Source organism: Neurospora tetraspora (genome assembly GCF_033439725.1).
Source record: "Neurospora tetraspora strain CBS 560.94 chromosome Unknown B0H65scaffold_2, whole genome shotgun sequence".
NCBI lineage: Eukaryota > Fungi > Ascomycota > Sordariomycetes > Sordariales > Sordariaceae > Neurospora > Neurospora tetraspora.
The window spans coordinates 1,041,972-1,060,329 of NW_026944384.1; the positions used below are offsets into that span (position 1 = coordinate 1,041,972).

An 18,358-nucleotide genomic window follows, 5' to 3' on the forward strand; every position below is an offset into this window, starting at 1 on the left:
CATTTACACTACGAAAGACTATGGTGCTAAATTGAATCTCGTAATACTTGGCATGGTGTTTCAATTCGTTGTTAGTGTCCTCGATATAGGTAAGGTCGATGGGCGCATCTGGATCCCATGGCGGCATCTTGGCTAGAGTCTTGTGCGCAATGCGCGCAGCGTTTTGAGGCTTTAGGAAAGTTAGCAAACGGTTCTAGTGATTGATGCGATTAATATTTACGTACGTGCGGTCGATTCTAGCCTGTTCTGGTGATTAAAGGTGGCCTGGTTGTAAAGAGGGAGTAGAAAGAAGGTTGTGAAGGTTAAAGAAGTTCAAAATCACCAAGTCTAAAGATGGGGGTCGTGCACATGGGGCCCACTGGTTGACTGGGCTTGGTACTGTCTTACATAGAAATGTTATTGTACGATTACTGTCTAACTGTATTAAAGGGTTGAAAAAAATAACGTATACGTTAAACCCTAACCCGATTGGGGCACCCATAAAGGTTGGGGCACCTCTAACCAAAGGAGGGTGCACCCGGATGAAATGCCAACTTTAAAGAATACTCTTAATATAGCCGCCTTTATTTCTTTACTATAATTAGTAATAACAATACTAGGTTTAGGGATATTATAGCGGTTACAAAGGTTTTTAATACTTTATAATAAAAAAGTAAAGGCTTCTTCCCGTTTATTATTAATAAAATAAAGAATAAAGTTATAAACAGTATTAACGTTAATCGTACTAATAATATACATAAAATAAAGGGGAAGCGGTAACAATTAATCAAATACGTATTATTTATACTTGGTACTTTTAGGTATCGCTTAATCCTCTCTATCGTAGCTTCTAATGCCTAGAGAAGTACAATAAACCGTTTATTATTATTATTATAAATAGTTTAGTATAAGATATTATTATTATCAAAACTATAAATAAGGGCAGTAGTCGGCCTATAGCTATCGAAAAACTCTATACGTAATCGTACCCTAACGTTATAAATATCTCTTCTTATAAAGAAGGTATCCGGAAATTACTCATTATTTATAGCACTAATTTCCCTAGTTCGGATAGCGCTATAGCGGGACGCAGTCTCGATAATTTTTCGTTAGTCGTTTATAGTTTTACAATATTAGAAATAAGCGGCTAAATTAGAAGTAAGGTAATTATAAAGTATATAAACATTATTCGAATTTATTCGAAATATCCAACTATATTTAGAACTTTTCTTAACGTAATTACGCTATTTACAATTATACTTTCGAATAGAAGGCTTCCGAAGTCCCGCTAACGTAAAAGGGCGTAACTTACTATACCGATTACAAAATATCTTATATTAAATATATTAGCCAACGATTTTATTCCTACTATTACCCCGGATAATTATCTAACCCTAATCTCTTCTAAATTCGTTAACCTTGTTTTAATATTCTTATATAGTCTTACCAGTTATAATACTACTAGGAAAGTTCTCGAATTCCCAAATATTATACTCTATACCTTCGTAATACTAATTATTATCGCTAAATCGAAAACAAGGGGGCTCGGCGGGCTAAGAAGGCTAGGAAGGCTAGGAAGATTAGGAAGGTTAGGAAGGTTAGGAAGGTTTATCGGGTAGGTGCGCGCATATAGGCTTAGGAGGGAAATCTTAAAAGTTAAGGAACTCGTTATTATTACTATCGATATCGTTTACCTCGTCAAACGAAATCTAAATCGCTATAAATAGCTAACTTATAATATTAACTATACGCGCGGTCTTTCTAATTCGATTAATCTTATTAGCGATTAATGCGTTAATATTTAGTAATAGAAGTAGCCTTGAAAGGGTGGAAGTTCAAAATCGCTAAGTTTATATATTTGGTACGTCCAACTGGGCTGGGCGGCTGGCGGGCACGGCCCGCCTTATATAACTATAAACACTATAGACTGTATCACGGAATTACATAGCCCAATATTTACACACATAGAACCCTAACCCCTGGGGGTATTGGTGCACGACTAATAAAACAACTAGTGCACGAGTAGTAGAGCCCTTATGCCAAACCTACTTGCTTTGTCCTTCCGCTAATATTGTTACAGGGTTAGCCTTGTGACCGTTATCGCACGTGATTAGCCAATTACTATTTACATACGTTGTATTAGACTGTAGCCGCTTCTAAGACTACTATAGTCTATTAACTAACTGGCTAATACCGCGCTCCATTCGCGGGCGCCTACATAAGGCCAATCTCTAAGTACAATGATACCGGATCGATGTATTTACATAGATTTCTAGTAGTAAAGGTTATAGACCTACCCCTCCCGGCAGGCACTTGCCTACTGGGCTTGCGCTTCCTTTCGCTTTTGCCCAATAAGATAACGATTGCTATAGGATATATCAATCCCATATAAAGGTAGTCGTTCTTATTAACCTTCTTAAAGGGTATTACTTTTTATTGAAGCGCCCATGCCTTCACTAGGAGCTTCGATGTCCGGGGCCCAAATGTGTTATGGCGGGAGATTCATACCAAAGGTCGTGGTGCTATGAGCCCTATATCGAAGCGACGCGGGGAAGGCGCGGCGGTTCTATCTATAATAGGCCAGAATATAGAAAAATCCCCTATGCACGGGCCACCAAATCGCCCAAATAGAAAATCGTCAAGATACGGTCTCGATAATAACGCAAACTATATTATATTTCAATACGTTTAAACTACTATACTTTACTAATAATTGCGTATATTAGCATATAAAAAATGCTATTAAATATAGCAAATTCGTTCAATTCTCCTATATTTTTTCGCTAAGAGATATAGTATAAAATACAGTTGTAAGTAGTATCATAGTATTTAACCCGATACGACCGGGCGGGCGGGTTTTCATAGTTTATATACAATTATATAGTTATCTCGCAGTTTTAGTACTCCCGGTCGTCCCGGTAAATCTGGTACTCCTATTAAATCTTGTACTCCTATCAAATCTAGCACTCCTATTAAATCTAGCACTCCCGGTACCTCTACCTTTTACTTTAATACTTTTTAACCCTACTTCCTTTATAACTAATAATACCACTTTCAATACTACTTCTTTTATCGCTGCAACTATTGTACAACACTAGGAATCATTTAGAATCGTTAATATTCTTTACTTTCAAACCTTTAAACGAGTATAACGACGGTTTATACGATTTTTAGTAGGGTATAATTTTAATTGTATATTATTTTAATATCGGACCTAAACCCTGGCCGGAGTAGGTATACTTTTGTTGGAAGGTATCGATCGTTGAGTGGATACGGTACAAAGGTACGGTCGATACGGCTATATAGAGCGTTTAAAGTGGAGTAGAATGGTATATAGAATATAGGGAATGGTAGTAGATTCGTTGAGATATCGATGAGTATTTAAAATACATTTCTTTTCCCCTTTTTTCGAGGGAAGCCTTCTTTAAATAGACTTTTTGGATTAATAAGTCATCGAATGATAAAACCGTTTGTACCTTTGGAAACGTAATTTTCTGATAATTCTAACGGTAGTCTGGTTATTCTTATACGTTAGCTATAGAACTTAGAATTCGAATCCGAACTTAAAAGTCCTTTCGGACTTCTTTCTTCACTTCTACTCTATATAGTCGTTATATAACGAAACCATTTGTACGGTCGGAAACGTTATATTCCGTTCTTTCCAATGGAGTTACGTATAATTTCGTTCGATTGACGTTGAAGCCGGAATTCGACTACGAAGGTCGAAGTCTAGATTTTCCTACGGGTTTTCTTCCGGATTCTATTTAGGATTGATCCCTATTGTAAATCGGACCTTTCTTCCGGACCGGAATTTTTCTCCGGTCATAAAAATAGAATTTATATATAAAAATATAAATTTTATTTTTATACTTATATATTATTATATAAGCTCGTAAATCCGTTATAAGTCTATTATTATTATTATATATATATTAAGCTATAATAACTAACAAGAAATGTAATCTTTTCGAAGTAATAACTAATATAGAAATTAGTAGCTAAATTTTTAATAATAAGGCTTTTTATAATACCGTCGGCGAAGGTAAGTTTTTTAGGGATTAATGATTTGAAAGTAACAAATTCTTTTTTTTTATAGAGTAACGATTAACGAAAGTTATCGTTAAATAGTTGTTATTAATGAGAATTATATAAGGGATTTTGTATAGGCCGAATAATAAATAAAAGGAAAGGAGTAATAAATTTTAATTAAAATTATTTAGCGAATTAATAATAATCGTTTCTAAATTTTCGTAGGATTCCCGGAACCTCTCCTATATAGACCTTCTTTGCTTCTATAAGCGATTATCTATAGAATTTAAATATTTCCCTAATTAGCGCCGTTATTAGCGTTATAATACTTTTTACCTTTATCCTCGTTTTCGTTAGCATTGGCGGTATAAAGGTTCAAATTGCCGTAACTTTTCTAATTAACGGAGGGACGGCCTAAAGAATTATTAATTTTTAAGTTGGAGCCGGAACCCTACTTGCTATAACTTCTTCGATTGCCCCGGCCGGTGCGGCCCCGGTTAAAACTTTTATAATTACTATAAGAATTACTATTTTACAGACATTTATTATTATAATTAATACTATTTTTATAATTGTATATAATATAATTTTCCTAATTATATTTCATATATAAACCGTCTCTTATATATTAATCAATGACGCTCGAATAGATAATACGGGAAATATAGACGGTATCGAAGTTGAGGTCTATAGTATTACCCTTTTAGCTAATAATATAGTCCTTAGAGTTATTGCTATTACCGGAGTTACCGGAGCTAAAGTTAGAATTAGAATTATTATTACCCTTATTAGACTATAGGTAATTAATCCTATTATAGTATTCATCTTCTTCGATATTACGTATAAGGTTGCGGTAAAGAATTAACTATTCCTTATAATTATCGTCCTTGAATAGAATATATTAAATAATAATAATTATGTGGAACTTCGGAAAAATCTTATTACGTAAGTAATAAATCTTGATAAAATCGTTTAATTGGTAACGGTCGGTAGTTTTAATAAATTCCGTTTCGAATTTAATAAAAAAATGATTACTTTATTTAAATTCGTTTAAATAACGTATAGTATCGAATTTTAATTCGATATTATCGTAGCGGGAGTTTAAGAATTTAATAAATTTGAAGCCCGTCGCCTATCTCTACTTCTTAGTTGGGATTAGTTAAGATGTTAAAAATATTTTTTTTCCATAAATATAGTTACTTCGGGGTTTAATAAATAAATAATGTAAATAATTGTTGGTGGGTCCCGCACGCGGCAGGCACATGCCGTGCCCACCGTGCCCTGGGCGCACCACCTCTTTCTAGCCCTCCAGACTTTCCGCCAGTCTTTCTCCTCTCTTCTCCTCTCCATAGCACACACGCTCAATCAATCGTATACACGCTTGCTCTCGTTGTTGTTGTTCGTGATCTCACAATAATTTTAGTACGTTCGTTAAGAAAATGGAAAATATCGAGGGTTTAGATTATTACAACCCGGTTTTTTTAAATAATATAGGCTTCGTTCCGCTAAATAAGGTTCTTCTAAGTAGCTATAAAAGTCTTGGGGTTAAAGAGTAACGCTTTTCTAAAAGTAGTCGCAGTAATATAAAGAGTTTTAAGGCTAACTATATAAACCTTAAAATTATTTCTTAATGTACCTTTATTTCCCGTACCTAATTCTCTATTAGTATTATAACCTTCTCTACTATTATTAATAGTGTTAATTATATTATTATTAATTCGTTTTATTTAATTGAATTCTTATGTTTTTAAAAAGATTAATTATATTGATTTGGTAATACGTAATATCTATTTAAATTCGTTTTCGAGAGCTATATGCTTCTTTTCTTCCGTTTAGAACTATTTTGAAAATTCTCCAAGTTAGTTAAAAATATTATCGGTATAGTAATTGAATAGTTAAATTACTTGTACAATAAGGTTAATAATAGTATAAAAAATATTTATATTAATAAAATTAATAACTATAGTAATTTCAATAAGATTTTTAATAATAGAAATTGCGAGGATACTATCCAAAGCTATAAAATAAACTTCCTTATTTATTAGGGGTTAATTAAAGCCCTCTAGCTCGCTAGAAATCTTTAATTTAATATTTTAAGGAGCGTCTAGGACGTTTACGTCTTCTTAGGTATATATTAATAAGGGTTATTATCCTTCTAATAAAACTCTTACGTCGGTAATAATAATATTGCTATTAAAAATTATAAATTCCCCTTACTACGGGATTTTTCTTAGCGATTAGTAGTATTGCGATTATTGTACTAAACGACGTATTTCTTCTTTATAATATACGCTCGCAGTATAATAGTAAGTGTAAATAATTCTTACGGGGTAAAGCGATATTAAACGTTAGGGGTAGATTAAAATCTATATATTTATATAGGGAAGAAAGGAAATCATAGAATATATACGTAGCTTATAAGGGATAACCTAGCGGTGAGCCTATAGTACGTATACGTAACTGACCTACTTGCCGCCTCGGTACTGAGGCGGCAAAGCATTGGCTATAACAATATAGCCAATCAGAGAGCGTGCATCAACCCGGCAACCATTACCGTAGTAATGCCGCGACCAGATAACAGTCACAGGCTAGCCTTATGACATTTTCGTACGCTTAAATCGTAAAAATACAAATAACGAAGGTTTAACCAATATTAAACAATTAAGGAAATAATTAAGTCTAATACTCCTAAGGCACGTTAGCTATTCGATTCGGTTATTAAATTCTCCCACTCTATACGGAGCATACGGCCATATTAAATATAGAAAACCGTAAACTTTATACTTATATCCAAATACTAAATATACCGGCTATATTTATAATATTTAATATAACCGATTTATATTAGAATAACCTTACCCAATATATACCCAACTATAATAAATAAAAATAGTCTTCCCTTAGGCGGAGCCAAATCCAGCGGAAATAGTGAAGCGCTTATGAATTCATATTTTAAGTTGTAAAGAGATGGATCCATATATTCCCCAGAACTAAAATACTAATAAAAATATTACCAAATATTACTAAATATTACCAAATGTTACCTTTTAGTTTAGATTTTTATTATTATTCCAAATAATCCCAAATAACGTTTTAATCGTCTTTATAATCTCTACCTCTTCTATTTACTATCGCCAACCCCCGAAAGGGGGTATTATAAGGGCCCTATAGTATAGCGGCGTAAAAGGATATTTAAAGCGCCGCTATTAGTATAAATATAAACGTTATATATTCGAATTGTATTCATATCCCTCTTTCTTTATCTTTTACCCTACAATCGTAAATATAATTATAAACGTTTTATCCCGTCTACGCTAACGTCTCTCACATCTATATTAATTTAACCGCCAAGGGGATTAAATTAGGGAATTTATTTATAGAGGATTTATAATATTAGTAAAGTAAAGAAATTAAAATATAAGTAAGTTACGGGCTATCTTTCGGAATAAGTTTAGGAGATTCGTTCTTTAACGATTTAGGGTAGGGTTTGTATTATAAATCCTAAACTCTTTTTACTAAAATCTTATCCATATTTTACTTTTTGAACTCCTTTTTTTAATACTTTTTATTTCTATCATCTATTATTATATAAATGAGAATAATATTAAAACCCGGTGAACGAAAACTTTATTAATTAATTCATCCTCCTTTCAATCGCGGTAATCTATTAATTATATTCTTACGGGGTCTTTTGCGAAGCCTTCTCATATTCCCTATTCTAGTTAGGATACTATTAATTTTCCTTAAAGTATTACTAATTCTATTGCTGGGCAATTTTCTATAACGTTTATTATTAGAAGTAATTTTGGCGGTATTAATTAACAATTAAATAATGATAATATTAGTAAGCGATTTACCGTATAGTCGATTATTAATTCTATTATTACGAAATTTAATACGAAATTTATTCCGTATTCTTCCCTATATTCCTCCCTAGGGCGGTTAACTATTACCGGTATTATTATCGTCGTTATCGTTGGAATTAAACCTGGTATTACTTAATCCTAATAATAATTTCCGAACCCTATTGGACGCTAGAGGATTACCTATATTATTATAATATATAAAATATAGAAGTAATAATTCACTTAATTATATTTATTAGAATTATTTCCTAATAATGTTTACAGTTTTATAATAATAGGTTTTATTAGCTTTAAACCGTAGAACATTAAAATCGAAAATTTAATCGATGTCATAGGGTTAGCCTATGACATTCTTGCACTGCATTGACTGCCTTATGTGCTATGCTTAGAGTTGGTGCTATGGCCCAGAGCCATATACGCACTGGCCACATGCATAGTAGTTACGTGCAGCTGTACGTGTGCGCGTGTACGGATTGACCTGCTAGGGCTCTCGCCTATATAGCTAGTCCTCTACGTATACCTTCCTTTCCTCTCCTCCGTATAATAACGTATATTTTACCCTACCCCTAATAGTACCTCGCCCTATAATAGTTTATTGTACCTAACTATTACGCTACGTGCGCTTGAGGGAGAAATTAATCAATTAAGCTTTTAAGTAGTCGTAGATTTCCTATCGCGACCCCCTTATGATTTAGGCCCTTATTAACGGGATAAGTATAAGATTCGACCCTAGTATCCCCAGGTCCGAGTTAGGAGTTAATTAATTAATTAGGTATCTAGTCCTTTTTCCCCTCCTATTTCTAAAATAGTAACCTCAAGAGATTATTACCGTTACGATTAATTTAGCGATTAATATCGGGCATTCCAATTATTATAGATGACTTTATTATAATTATTATAATCGGAGTTTCTTTTAAATATTTAACCCCGCAAATTAAGCGATTTATAATAATTCTATAGAAGTATTTATAAATTTTAATAATAATCCCTTTACTAGCCTTCCTTCGATTTTAATTATAGAATACGCCTTTGCCCTTGCAATTGTCTTTGTTTTTTACGATATAATTATCGCCTTGAATCGTTTGGTTTACGATGATATTATCGAGGCCCGTAACTGTACTTAGAGAGCAGAGGAAGATTTGGAGGAATCTTAGAAGGAGGTCGCTAGATTTAATAGTAATTTAGTTATTACGGCTTTCTAATATAAATTTCAAATTAACGAGTTATATAAAGAAATCACTGCGTTAAAATAGTCGTTCGCCGTCTTTAAAATTAATATTAATTTCGCTTTTTAAAAATAACGCGAAAAGTATATTAAAGCTAGTAACGATTTCTATAATCGATTGAAGTAAATTAATACTATTAATTTTATTTACGACCCGGCCTAAATCCCCGTCTTTAGTAACCCCGGCCCCCCGAACGATTCTAATATATTAATTATAGTTATTAGTAGCGGCCGGTCGGTATTGTCCCGTTTATACGTCCCGCTATTTAATACTAAGGGTAATACCCCTTTAGAGCGTATAAAACGTTACTAAGCTTAATATATAAAGATTAAACTATATTAGATCGATAAAGCCGTTTATTTTACGCCTAAAATTAAATGTTTTTTATATATTGCTAAATCCTTGGAGAGTGCGGCCTTTTCCGTTATTAAATCGGATTTAAATATAATTTTTAAATACTTTAATAATAATAATAATAATGATCTTATTTACGCTTGACTGTCTAATCTAACTAGTTGCCTATTTAAGCATGCGGTCCTTCGTCGTTCAAAGCCGGGCGGAAAAACCGTATATTGCCGGATACCGGATGAAAAACCTCCCGCGTCTTTATATTTAATATTTATTTTTATTAAATCCTAAGCCTTCCTTCCAATTTCCTCTAATTCTTTTTAGCCCCTCTACCCCCACCTTCGGTCCTTATTATTAATTAAATACGTTTTATCATCAAGGTACCGCTTCGGGGAGGGGGAGGGTAAAAGGGTCTTACGAATTTCGTTATTGTACTTTCTTCGTAATCGGCCCGAAAGCCCCAGTTAGCGGAGGCGAGGGGTATTACCTTACTTATTATTAGGGAATCGTATACTAATTAGGCGGAAGAACTATTGTACTATCGAACGGGGTAATTACTTTTCGAAGTAGGGAAAATCGACCCGAATCTACTTTTCGGCGGGGTACTTGGGGTTTTAGATTAGGGAGAGTCCTATAAGTTTAACTACGTATTTAGGGTAGGGGAAGAATTCTATCCGATCTAAGAACTAGAAAAGATCGGATGGAAGAGAGGGGAGCGGGATTCGAACCTACGACCTTACGGAAACAACCGCAAAGTAAACCAAGCCCAGATCTTCCCAACTGAGCTATCCCCCTACTTTAATAATGACATTAAATAGAAATAGAAGATTATAATGGACCTTTTCGCCGAATTCGATATTCAGTACGATAATATCGACCTTACTATCTATATTCGCTACGAATTGGACGAATTAAAAATAATTAAAGATGTACGCTAATAAATTTTCGAACATTAATTTACTTTATTCGTCGACCGCTATAAATTAAATAACGCTATAAAGGTTTATTACTTCCGTAGTCAAATTACTAAGGAGGTCCGGGCTATTTTTACTCCTTAATACTTTTAGCCCGCCGATAATAATTATACGAAGTAGTTTAAAATTATCCGGGGCTTCGCCTAGAATTTTAAAGATAGTATTTATTACAATACCTTCGCTAATCCCTTCTATAAATTAAAGACTACTTTTATTTCTATTACGAATAAGTTTATTAACTAAGGCGGTACTACTATAAATATTGATACTATTAAAATATTCGCTACTAATATTACTTTACGCGGTATAATCTTTTAAAAGGTCTTCGATTACTATATATAAATAAGTGCCTATACCCGCTACAGCCGTTAGAGTTACTTCTCGGTTGCGTACTACGCTAATATTAATTTTAGGAAGGAAGTCCGCCTATCCCGCAGTAAAGGCGGAGGTCGCGGAGGAAATAGAAGCGGTAGAAGCGGCGGTAGAAGAAGTAACACCGCCCCCTAATAGGGCTAGTACAGCTACGGCCAATAGTAGTATAACTAATACCGCCCGGTTGGAGGTTATTAAATTAATATTATAAGTATAGCCCCCGCAATTGCCTAGGATTATTAGAATATCCCGGTCCCCGCTTACTAACCGGGTTTCATTAGCCCTATCTAAAGTAACGAGAACGGTATTATCAGTTAATAGGGAAATATATAGCCTTTAAACTAAATTGTAATTAAAAATATAAATTTATAGGAATAGGTGGAGAAAAGGAAAATGTCCTTATATAATTAAATATAATCGAAATATATAAATTTTTTATAAATAGCCGTTATAAATACTTTAATTTATTGAATTCCTTTATTTATTTGTTTAATAGATTGCGTAAATTATATTACTTTACCCTAACTAATAACAGTTATATTATTTTCGGTTTTATTGATAGACGCTTCATTCATTATTATTAATTTCCTTATTATAAATTAAGAACGCTAAAGATCCTCTACCTTACTAATAGAGGCCTAATTAAAAGTAACATTATTTACTTTTCTAAATTCATAATATAGACGGGACTATATTACGAAATTATTAACTTATTAATTTATAATTTAATAAAGGATAACCCGGTTATTTTTACCTATCCCTAATTTGTTTATTATGCCCCGGGCATTTCTTAGCCCTACGACTCCTTATAGTTTACCTTAACTTGTAAATTGAAAGGTTGCTTCCTAAAAGGCGCCCCTAATTATATACGCCACGCCCCTTTGAAGTTTAGAGGTAATTATACTATTCTTCTATTTAACGCGCCGGGTATTTACTTATTTTTTATTTATAAAAAGGCTTCTTATAAAAAGGTTTTAAATAAAGGGGAATTTAAATTTAATTATATATATAGCCCCTAGACTAATATCGTATATTGTATTTCCATTTTTGCGATTATAAGGCGAGTTGCCCGTTAATATTTCAATTATTTTCGAAATAAAATAATTAATTATTTAGGCGGTATATTGATTAGAAGGACCTTTAGCGGCTTTAATTAGGCTCTTATACTTTCAATTTTATTAGAGCGGCTTTAGGCTCCCTATCTCTTTCTAGCGCCCTATTAAATAACTAGAAGTGTCTATACTAATAACGCGGACTACCGTACGCCAGTCCGCGTTTATAGTATATTCCGTAATCCTATTAACCCTAATAATATTCGGGGATTGTCGGGAGTAACCTTCAATTAGGTAATTGAAAAGTATAAGCTCTAAATAGTCTATACGATAAGGGCTTAAATAGTGGAAAATATTAAAAAGATAAAAAAAAAGATAAAAGAGAGGAAGAAGGAGGCGTCCTAAATTTTAAATATATTAGCGACGGATTAATTAAGGAAATCATAATAGAAGTATTAGTAAGAAGAGGAAGAAAGTATAAATATTTATTCGATAGTAATTTCTACAAGTAAATCGACGGTCTAATTGGAATTGGGGATAAGGAGACCCTTTGCGCTATAAGAATTGCTAATTCAATACTGCTTTTAAGGATGAACGAGAATTTCTTATATTATAAAGCTATTATTGATAAGTATTTTGCGACGGATAATATATCCTTAAATAAAATTATATCCGAAAATATAACGAAATTTTACGAAAAAGCTGATAAACCGCCAAAAACCAACGAATAAATTAAAGTAAAGCTCCCTTCTTAATACTAGTATTATATTAAGACGTTTAAATAGGAGGGCGTTAAGATATTACCCCCGATACGCTCTTATAAGTTCAAAATTAAATTCCGCCTTCGAGTTATCCCGTTAACAGTGTGAAATTGCCCGTTTAACCCCGACGAATTAAATATTATTAAGAAATAGATTAATAATAATTTAGTTAAAAGGTTTATCCGGCTATCCTAATTTGAGGCCTCTTTTCTAATTTTATTCATTAAGAAATTGGGAGGCGGAATTTGTATTTACATCGATTATAAAAGTATTAATAATATAACTTTAAAGTTTTACTATTTATTACCGTTAATTAAAAAAACCTTCGACGCTATTTATTAAATTAGAATCTTTATTAAATTTGATATTATCGCTACCTTTAACTATATTTACATTAAATAGGGCCATAAATAATAAATTATTTTTATTATGTAATTCGGCCTTTTCGAATCCTTAATCTTATTATTTAATTTATAGGGCGCGCCGGATATTTTTTAGAATGATATTAACGATATTTTATCTAATACTTTCGACGTTTATATAACTATTTACTTCGACGATATTTTTATTTAGTCTAATAATGTTAAAGATTACGAATAATATTAACGATATCTTCGATTGCCTAATTCGGACGGGCCTTAGCGTTAATATCGATAAGTACGAATTTTATATCATACGAATAAAATATTTGGGTTTAAATATTACCCTAGGAGGTATTGAAATAGACCCGGAAAAATTAAAGCTGTTATTAAGTAGGCGGCCTTAAAATTTAAAAAGTCTTTACAATCTTTCTTAGGATTTGTAAATTTCTATTAATAATTTATACGAAATTTTTCTACTATAGTTATACTACTCTACGAATTTATTAAGAAGGACGCCGCTTAGATTTAGAATAATAGTTATTAATCCGCTTTCGAAATATTAAAAATAACCTTTACTAAGGGTCCCGTATTGAGGATTTACAATTAGATCAAGAAGACGGTAATTGAAATACACGTATTAAATTAGGTTATAAGTAGTACCCTATCCCAATACGGGGATAATAGCGTATTATATTTAGTAATTTACTTTTTAATTAAGTATATAGCCTAAAAATATAATTATAATATCTATAATCAAGAATTCCTCGCTATTATTAAGGTATTAAATGAGTGGAGGTTAGAATTCGAAGGAATTTAATAGCCTTTCGATAGTTTAATGGATTATGAGAACCTATAGACTTTTACGTTTAATAAATAGTTTACTTAGCGCTATATATAGTAGTCTTAATTCCTATCCCGGTTTAATCTTTTAATTAAATATACGCCGGGCTTTAAGAATCTTCGCCTAAACGTGCTAAATCGCAAATTAAACGATTGCCCCGACGATGTAGAAGACGACCGATTTATAGTTAGAAAACGCCCGCTTTTAGACCTTTTATAGTTCGAAGACGGCTACTTCTCTAAGGAGGACCCTACTATTAATTTCTCTCTCTACTTATTAAATATAGACGATTTCGATAATAAATCTACTAACGACTTAATTTATATTAATTATAAAACGTTTATCTTCTTATAAGAATTCTCTTTTTACTCTAGATCCCGCGTAATTCGAGAACGGTTATTTTTTATAGAGGACCCCGTAGCGGGGTTTTCCCTCTACTTATTAAGAATAAATAACTTCAATGATAAATTTACTAACGATTTAATCTACGTTAACTATAAAATATCTATTTTCTTATAAGAATTCGTTTTTTACTTAACGGACGAAATACGGCGCTAGTAGCTACCAATTATTAGAAAGGTTTTTTATTGCGCTTTTTCGGAATATTACGCCGTAAATAATATTACGAAATAGCGGGATAGGGTAATTATCGACCTCTACAATAAGGAATTCTAATTTTACCTAATTAACCATTAATATAATTTTCCTGATATAAGCTCTTTCGGTCGTAATATTATATATAAACTCTTATAATACGAATTTTATTAAGAGGGGATATATAATAACGTAGGGACCTTTTATAAAGGCTACCTCCCTTACGTAAAGATAAAATCGTTAAAGCGGGGTTTAGCCGGATATTTTAAGCCCGTAGCTATCTCTCTAACGCTATAGAGGGACGTATTTATCGACTATATTACCCCGCTACTAAGAAATACCTATTTTAACTAAAGCTTTAAATATATCGCCGTTATCGTCGACCGATTAATTAAGATACGGTATTATACACCTATAATAATTTTAAAAGCGGAGGAACTTATAGACCGTTTTATTGACTAAATTCTTTCGATTTATAATCTACCGGATAGTATCTTAATAAAAATATTTAATTTTGTTTCGTTTTTAATCTACCTTTTACGAAATGTTATTTATTATTCGTAAATTAACGTCCGCTTTCTACCCTTAAATTAATACTTAAACGGAATATATTAATATAACGATAGAATAATTCCCATAGCTTTATATTAATTAGGTATAGACGGATTAGGTAAAATAATTACCGATCGCGGAATTTATCAATAATAACGCTATATCGTCGTTAATAACCATTTCCCCCTTCTTCGCTAATTATAATTATTACCTACGGATAGACACCGAGCCCTATATATAACCCCCCCCCCCCCGGATTTATCGCCGGCTTAATTTGAGGAGTATTATAAAGTATCTAAATTAGCGGAGTATTTCTAATAAACTTAGGACTTCGTCGTCTAATACATCCGTCGGACTTAGGAGTAATCCGAAGATAACGCTAATAAAAAATATATCGACTCTCCTAAATATTATCCTAATCATATAGCCCGGTTAAATATAATAAATTTCGCTAACAGTTAATTATATTTAAAATTCTATTTATAATAGGAGGGCCCCTTCTACGTTATTTAAACGGAGAATTATACGGTATATTTCGTATTCTCGACTAATATAAAATATTCGCCGGTATTCTATATATTTATAGTATAATTATAAATCGGTAGAGGCCTTCCCGGCTAAAATACGTCGTTTAATATAAAGGTAAATAATGGACGTATAATAATTAGGACGGATAATTATAAGGAATGGGAAGAATATGATTTTAAAAGGTGTATCGATTATGCTCAATTCGGCGGTAACTATTATTAGTATTATTACGTCGAATAGAAGGGCGACTACTAACTGACTTAGGAATTTAAGGATAACGTTATCGATTATCACGAAATACTCCAACGTTTCTACAACGAATTCCCCAATAAACCTATACTACTAAATATAGAGGCTATATTAACCGAACGAACTCTAGTACCGGCTACCGCTCTAATACTGGCCGCCGCTCCTATACCCCTAATACCCCCGAAAGGCCAGTTTACTCGTATCGCTTAATAAACCGAGATTACCGCCGCCGTTATCGATATTACTTAGCTATTACCTAATACGGTTATAATTACGATAGGGCTAGAAAATAAATTTACAATATATAAAGAATAGGGATTAGAGATAGTATTCACGAGGATAGTAAGACGTTTAATAGATATTTAGTTTAATCGAATACTAAAGTCGGAGTTCGTGGATTATAATAAAATATTGGAAGGAGAGAGTCTAAAATGAATAATTCAGAGTATTATTACGTATATATATAAATTCGAAACTACTAGGGCTTCTTTTAAAGGGGGATAATATTATAGGGTTAGCTTATAATATTCTTATACTATACTAACTACCTTATATACTATACCCAGAGTTGGTGCTATAGCCTAGAGCCATACACGCACTGGCCACATACACAGCAGTCACGTACAGTTGCACATGTGCGCGTACACGGACTGGTCTGCTAGGGCTCTCGCCCATATAGCCAGTCCTCCACGCATACCTTCCTTTCCTCCCCTTCGTACAACAACGCATATCTTACCCTATACCGAACAGTGCCTCGCCCCGTGATAGGTAAGGTTTTAGGTAATCGTAATATAAACCGTAGTTATAACTAGTATTAACACTATACTAAATTCTAAAATTTATTCCTTTAGCTACAAAGTACTAGAAATCCCAGCGGAATAATTATTACCTCCCTAACTAAGAGCCTATTATACCGGAAACGTATAACACCCTCAATACCGAGTAACGTATAGTATTTGACCAGTTTATTAACCACTATTAAGCTATTCTCGACGGCCAAAGTCCCCCACAATTATTTATTCAAGTCGACGGTTGTAGTAGTCCTAGTAAATCCCATTTTATTCGATTACTATTTATTAAATTTAAGGAAATAGTAACCCTCAACTACCTTCCCGACCCCGTTACTCGTACTACTCCTACCGGTATATTTACTACTAATATTAATAGGTCTACTATTTATTCCCTTCTATAGTTTCCATTTAGTATTAATAACTTAGTTAATTTATAAAGCTACAATCTAACCAATTTGTAAAATAAATTTAGGCTATTCAAGTATTTTATTATTAATAAAAAGTCCATATTAAGAATAAGGATTATATATTATATTGATAACCATCTCCGTTAGGCCTTTATCGAAAATTAGGGCAAAAAGTCTAATAGTACTAATATCCTTCTTTTTAAGGATTTCTTCCAATTAGTACCTATCGGTCAAAAGGCCCTATTTTACTAAGAACCCCCTCAATTTACCAATAATCCCAATACTCCCCTTAAAGCCGCTAGAAATGACAATACCGATAGACTCCCCAATAAAATAAAAGAATGAAGGTGTAAGAAAAAGGAAAGTAAATTAGATTTAGTATAGCGTAACGGCCGAGTTTATTACTTTGATTTCGACTAGAGTATTAAATTATAGTAAATTGTTTATTAATAAAGTAATAATTAAATTGAATTTCGTCGAATATTAGAAGGATTACGAAATAATACCCCTACCGTCGATAATTAGAGATTATTATCAACCCGTATTAAATACGTTTTACTAATTCCTAAATAATAACTTTTTAATAAAACTTTACAAATTTACCCGATTAATACTATAGTTAATATATATAATTTTATTCATTTAGAGGCATTGAATAACCCGGCTATATTTATTATAGTTTACAATAACCCCCTTAGCGCTAAAGACGTCAATTACGTTAATACGGGTAATTTGTATAATAAATTTACTTTGGTAATAGGTAGTAAAGTTATATTTATAAAAAATCTTTGGATTGAAGTTGGTTTAATTAATGGCCCGATTGGTACAATTATCGATATTATATAGGATGCCAACTAGTAGTAGTATAATATTCAATAAATTATCCTATCTTTATCTAATATTTTATATTAATATTATTGTAGTTTAGAAGCCGGAAATACTCCCTTTATTATATTCGTCAACTTTCTTATATACTATAGCCCTACTTATTTTAAAGACTTTGAGTTAGAATATACAGATATTTAAAATCGAGAGTACGTTATATTTGTATTCCAGTTTAAACGGGATTTTATAAAAGGGGTTCGCGATTATATAAGAATTTAATTCCCTTTAATAATTTTATATCCTATTACGGTATATAAAGTATAATGGTAGACGCTAGATTGGGTTATATGTGATATATAGAAAAAGGATTTTATAGTTAATTTATTTTATACAGTTATTTCCTACGCCTATATTCTATAGGGTATTATATTCGATTATCACGGGGCGAGGCACTGTTGGGGGTAGGATGAGATATGCGTTGTTGTGCGGAGGAGAGGAAAGGAAGGTGTGCGTGGAGGACTGGCTATATAGGCGAGAGCCCTGGCAGGCCAGTCCGTACACGCGCACACGTGCAACTGCACGTGACTGCTATGCATGTAGCC

General features: G+C 32.6%; 1 protein-coding gene across 1 annotated transcript; it reads left to right on the top strand.

The window, feature by feature from the left end:
- Positions 1-16,745: 16,745 nt before the first annotated feature.
- On the top strand, positions 16,746-16,925 carry B0H65DRAFT_420184 (uncharacterized protein; the record flags this gene model as incomplete). Its single annotated transcript, XM_062824259.1, has 1 exon — positions 16,746-16,925. A coding segment is annotated over one exon (180 nt), but the record flags the coding sequence as incomplete, so codon positions are not given.
- Between the last annotated feature and the right edge of the window lie 1,433 nt (positions 16,926-18,358).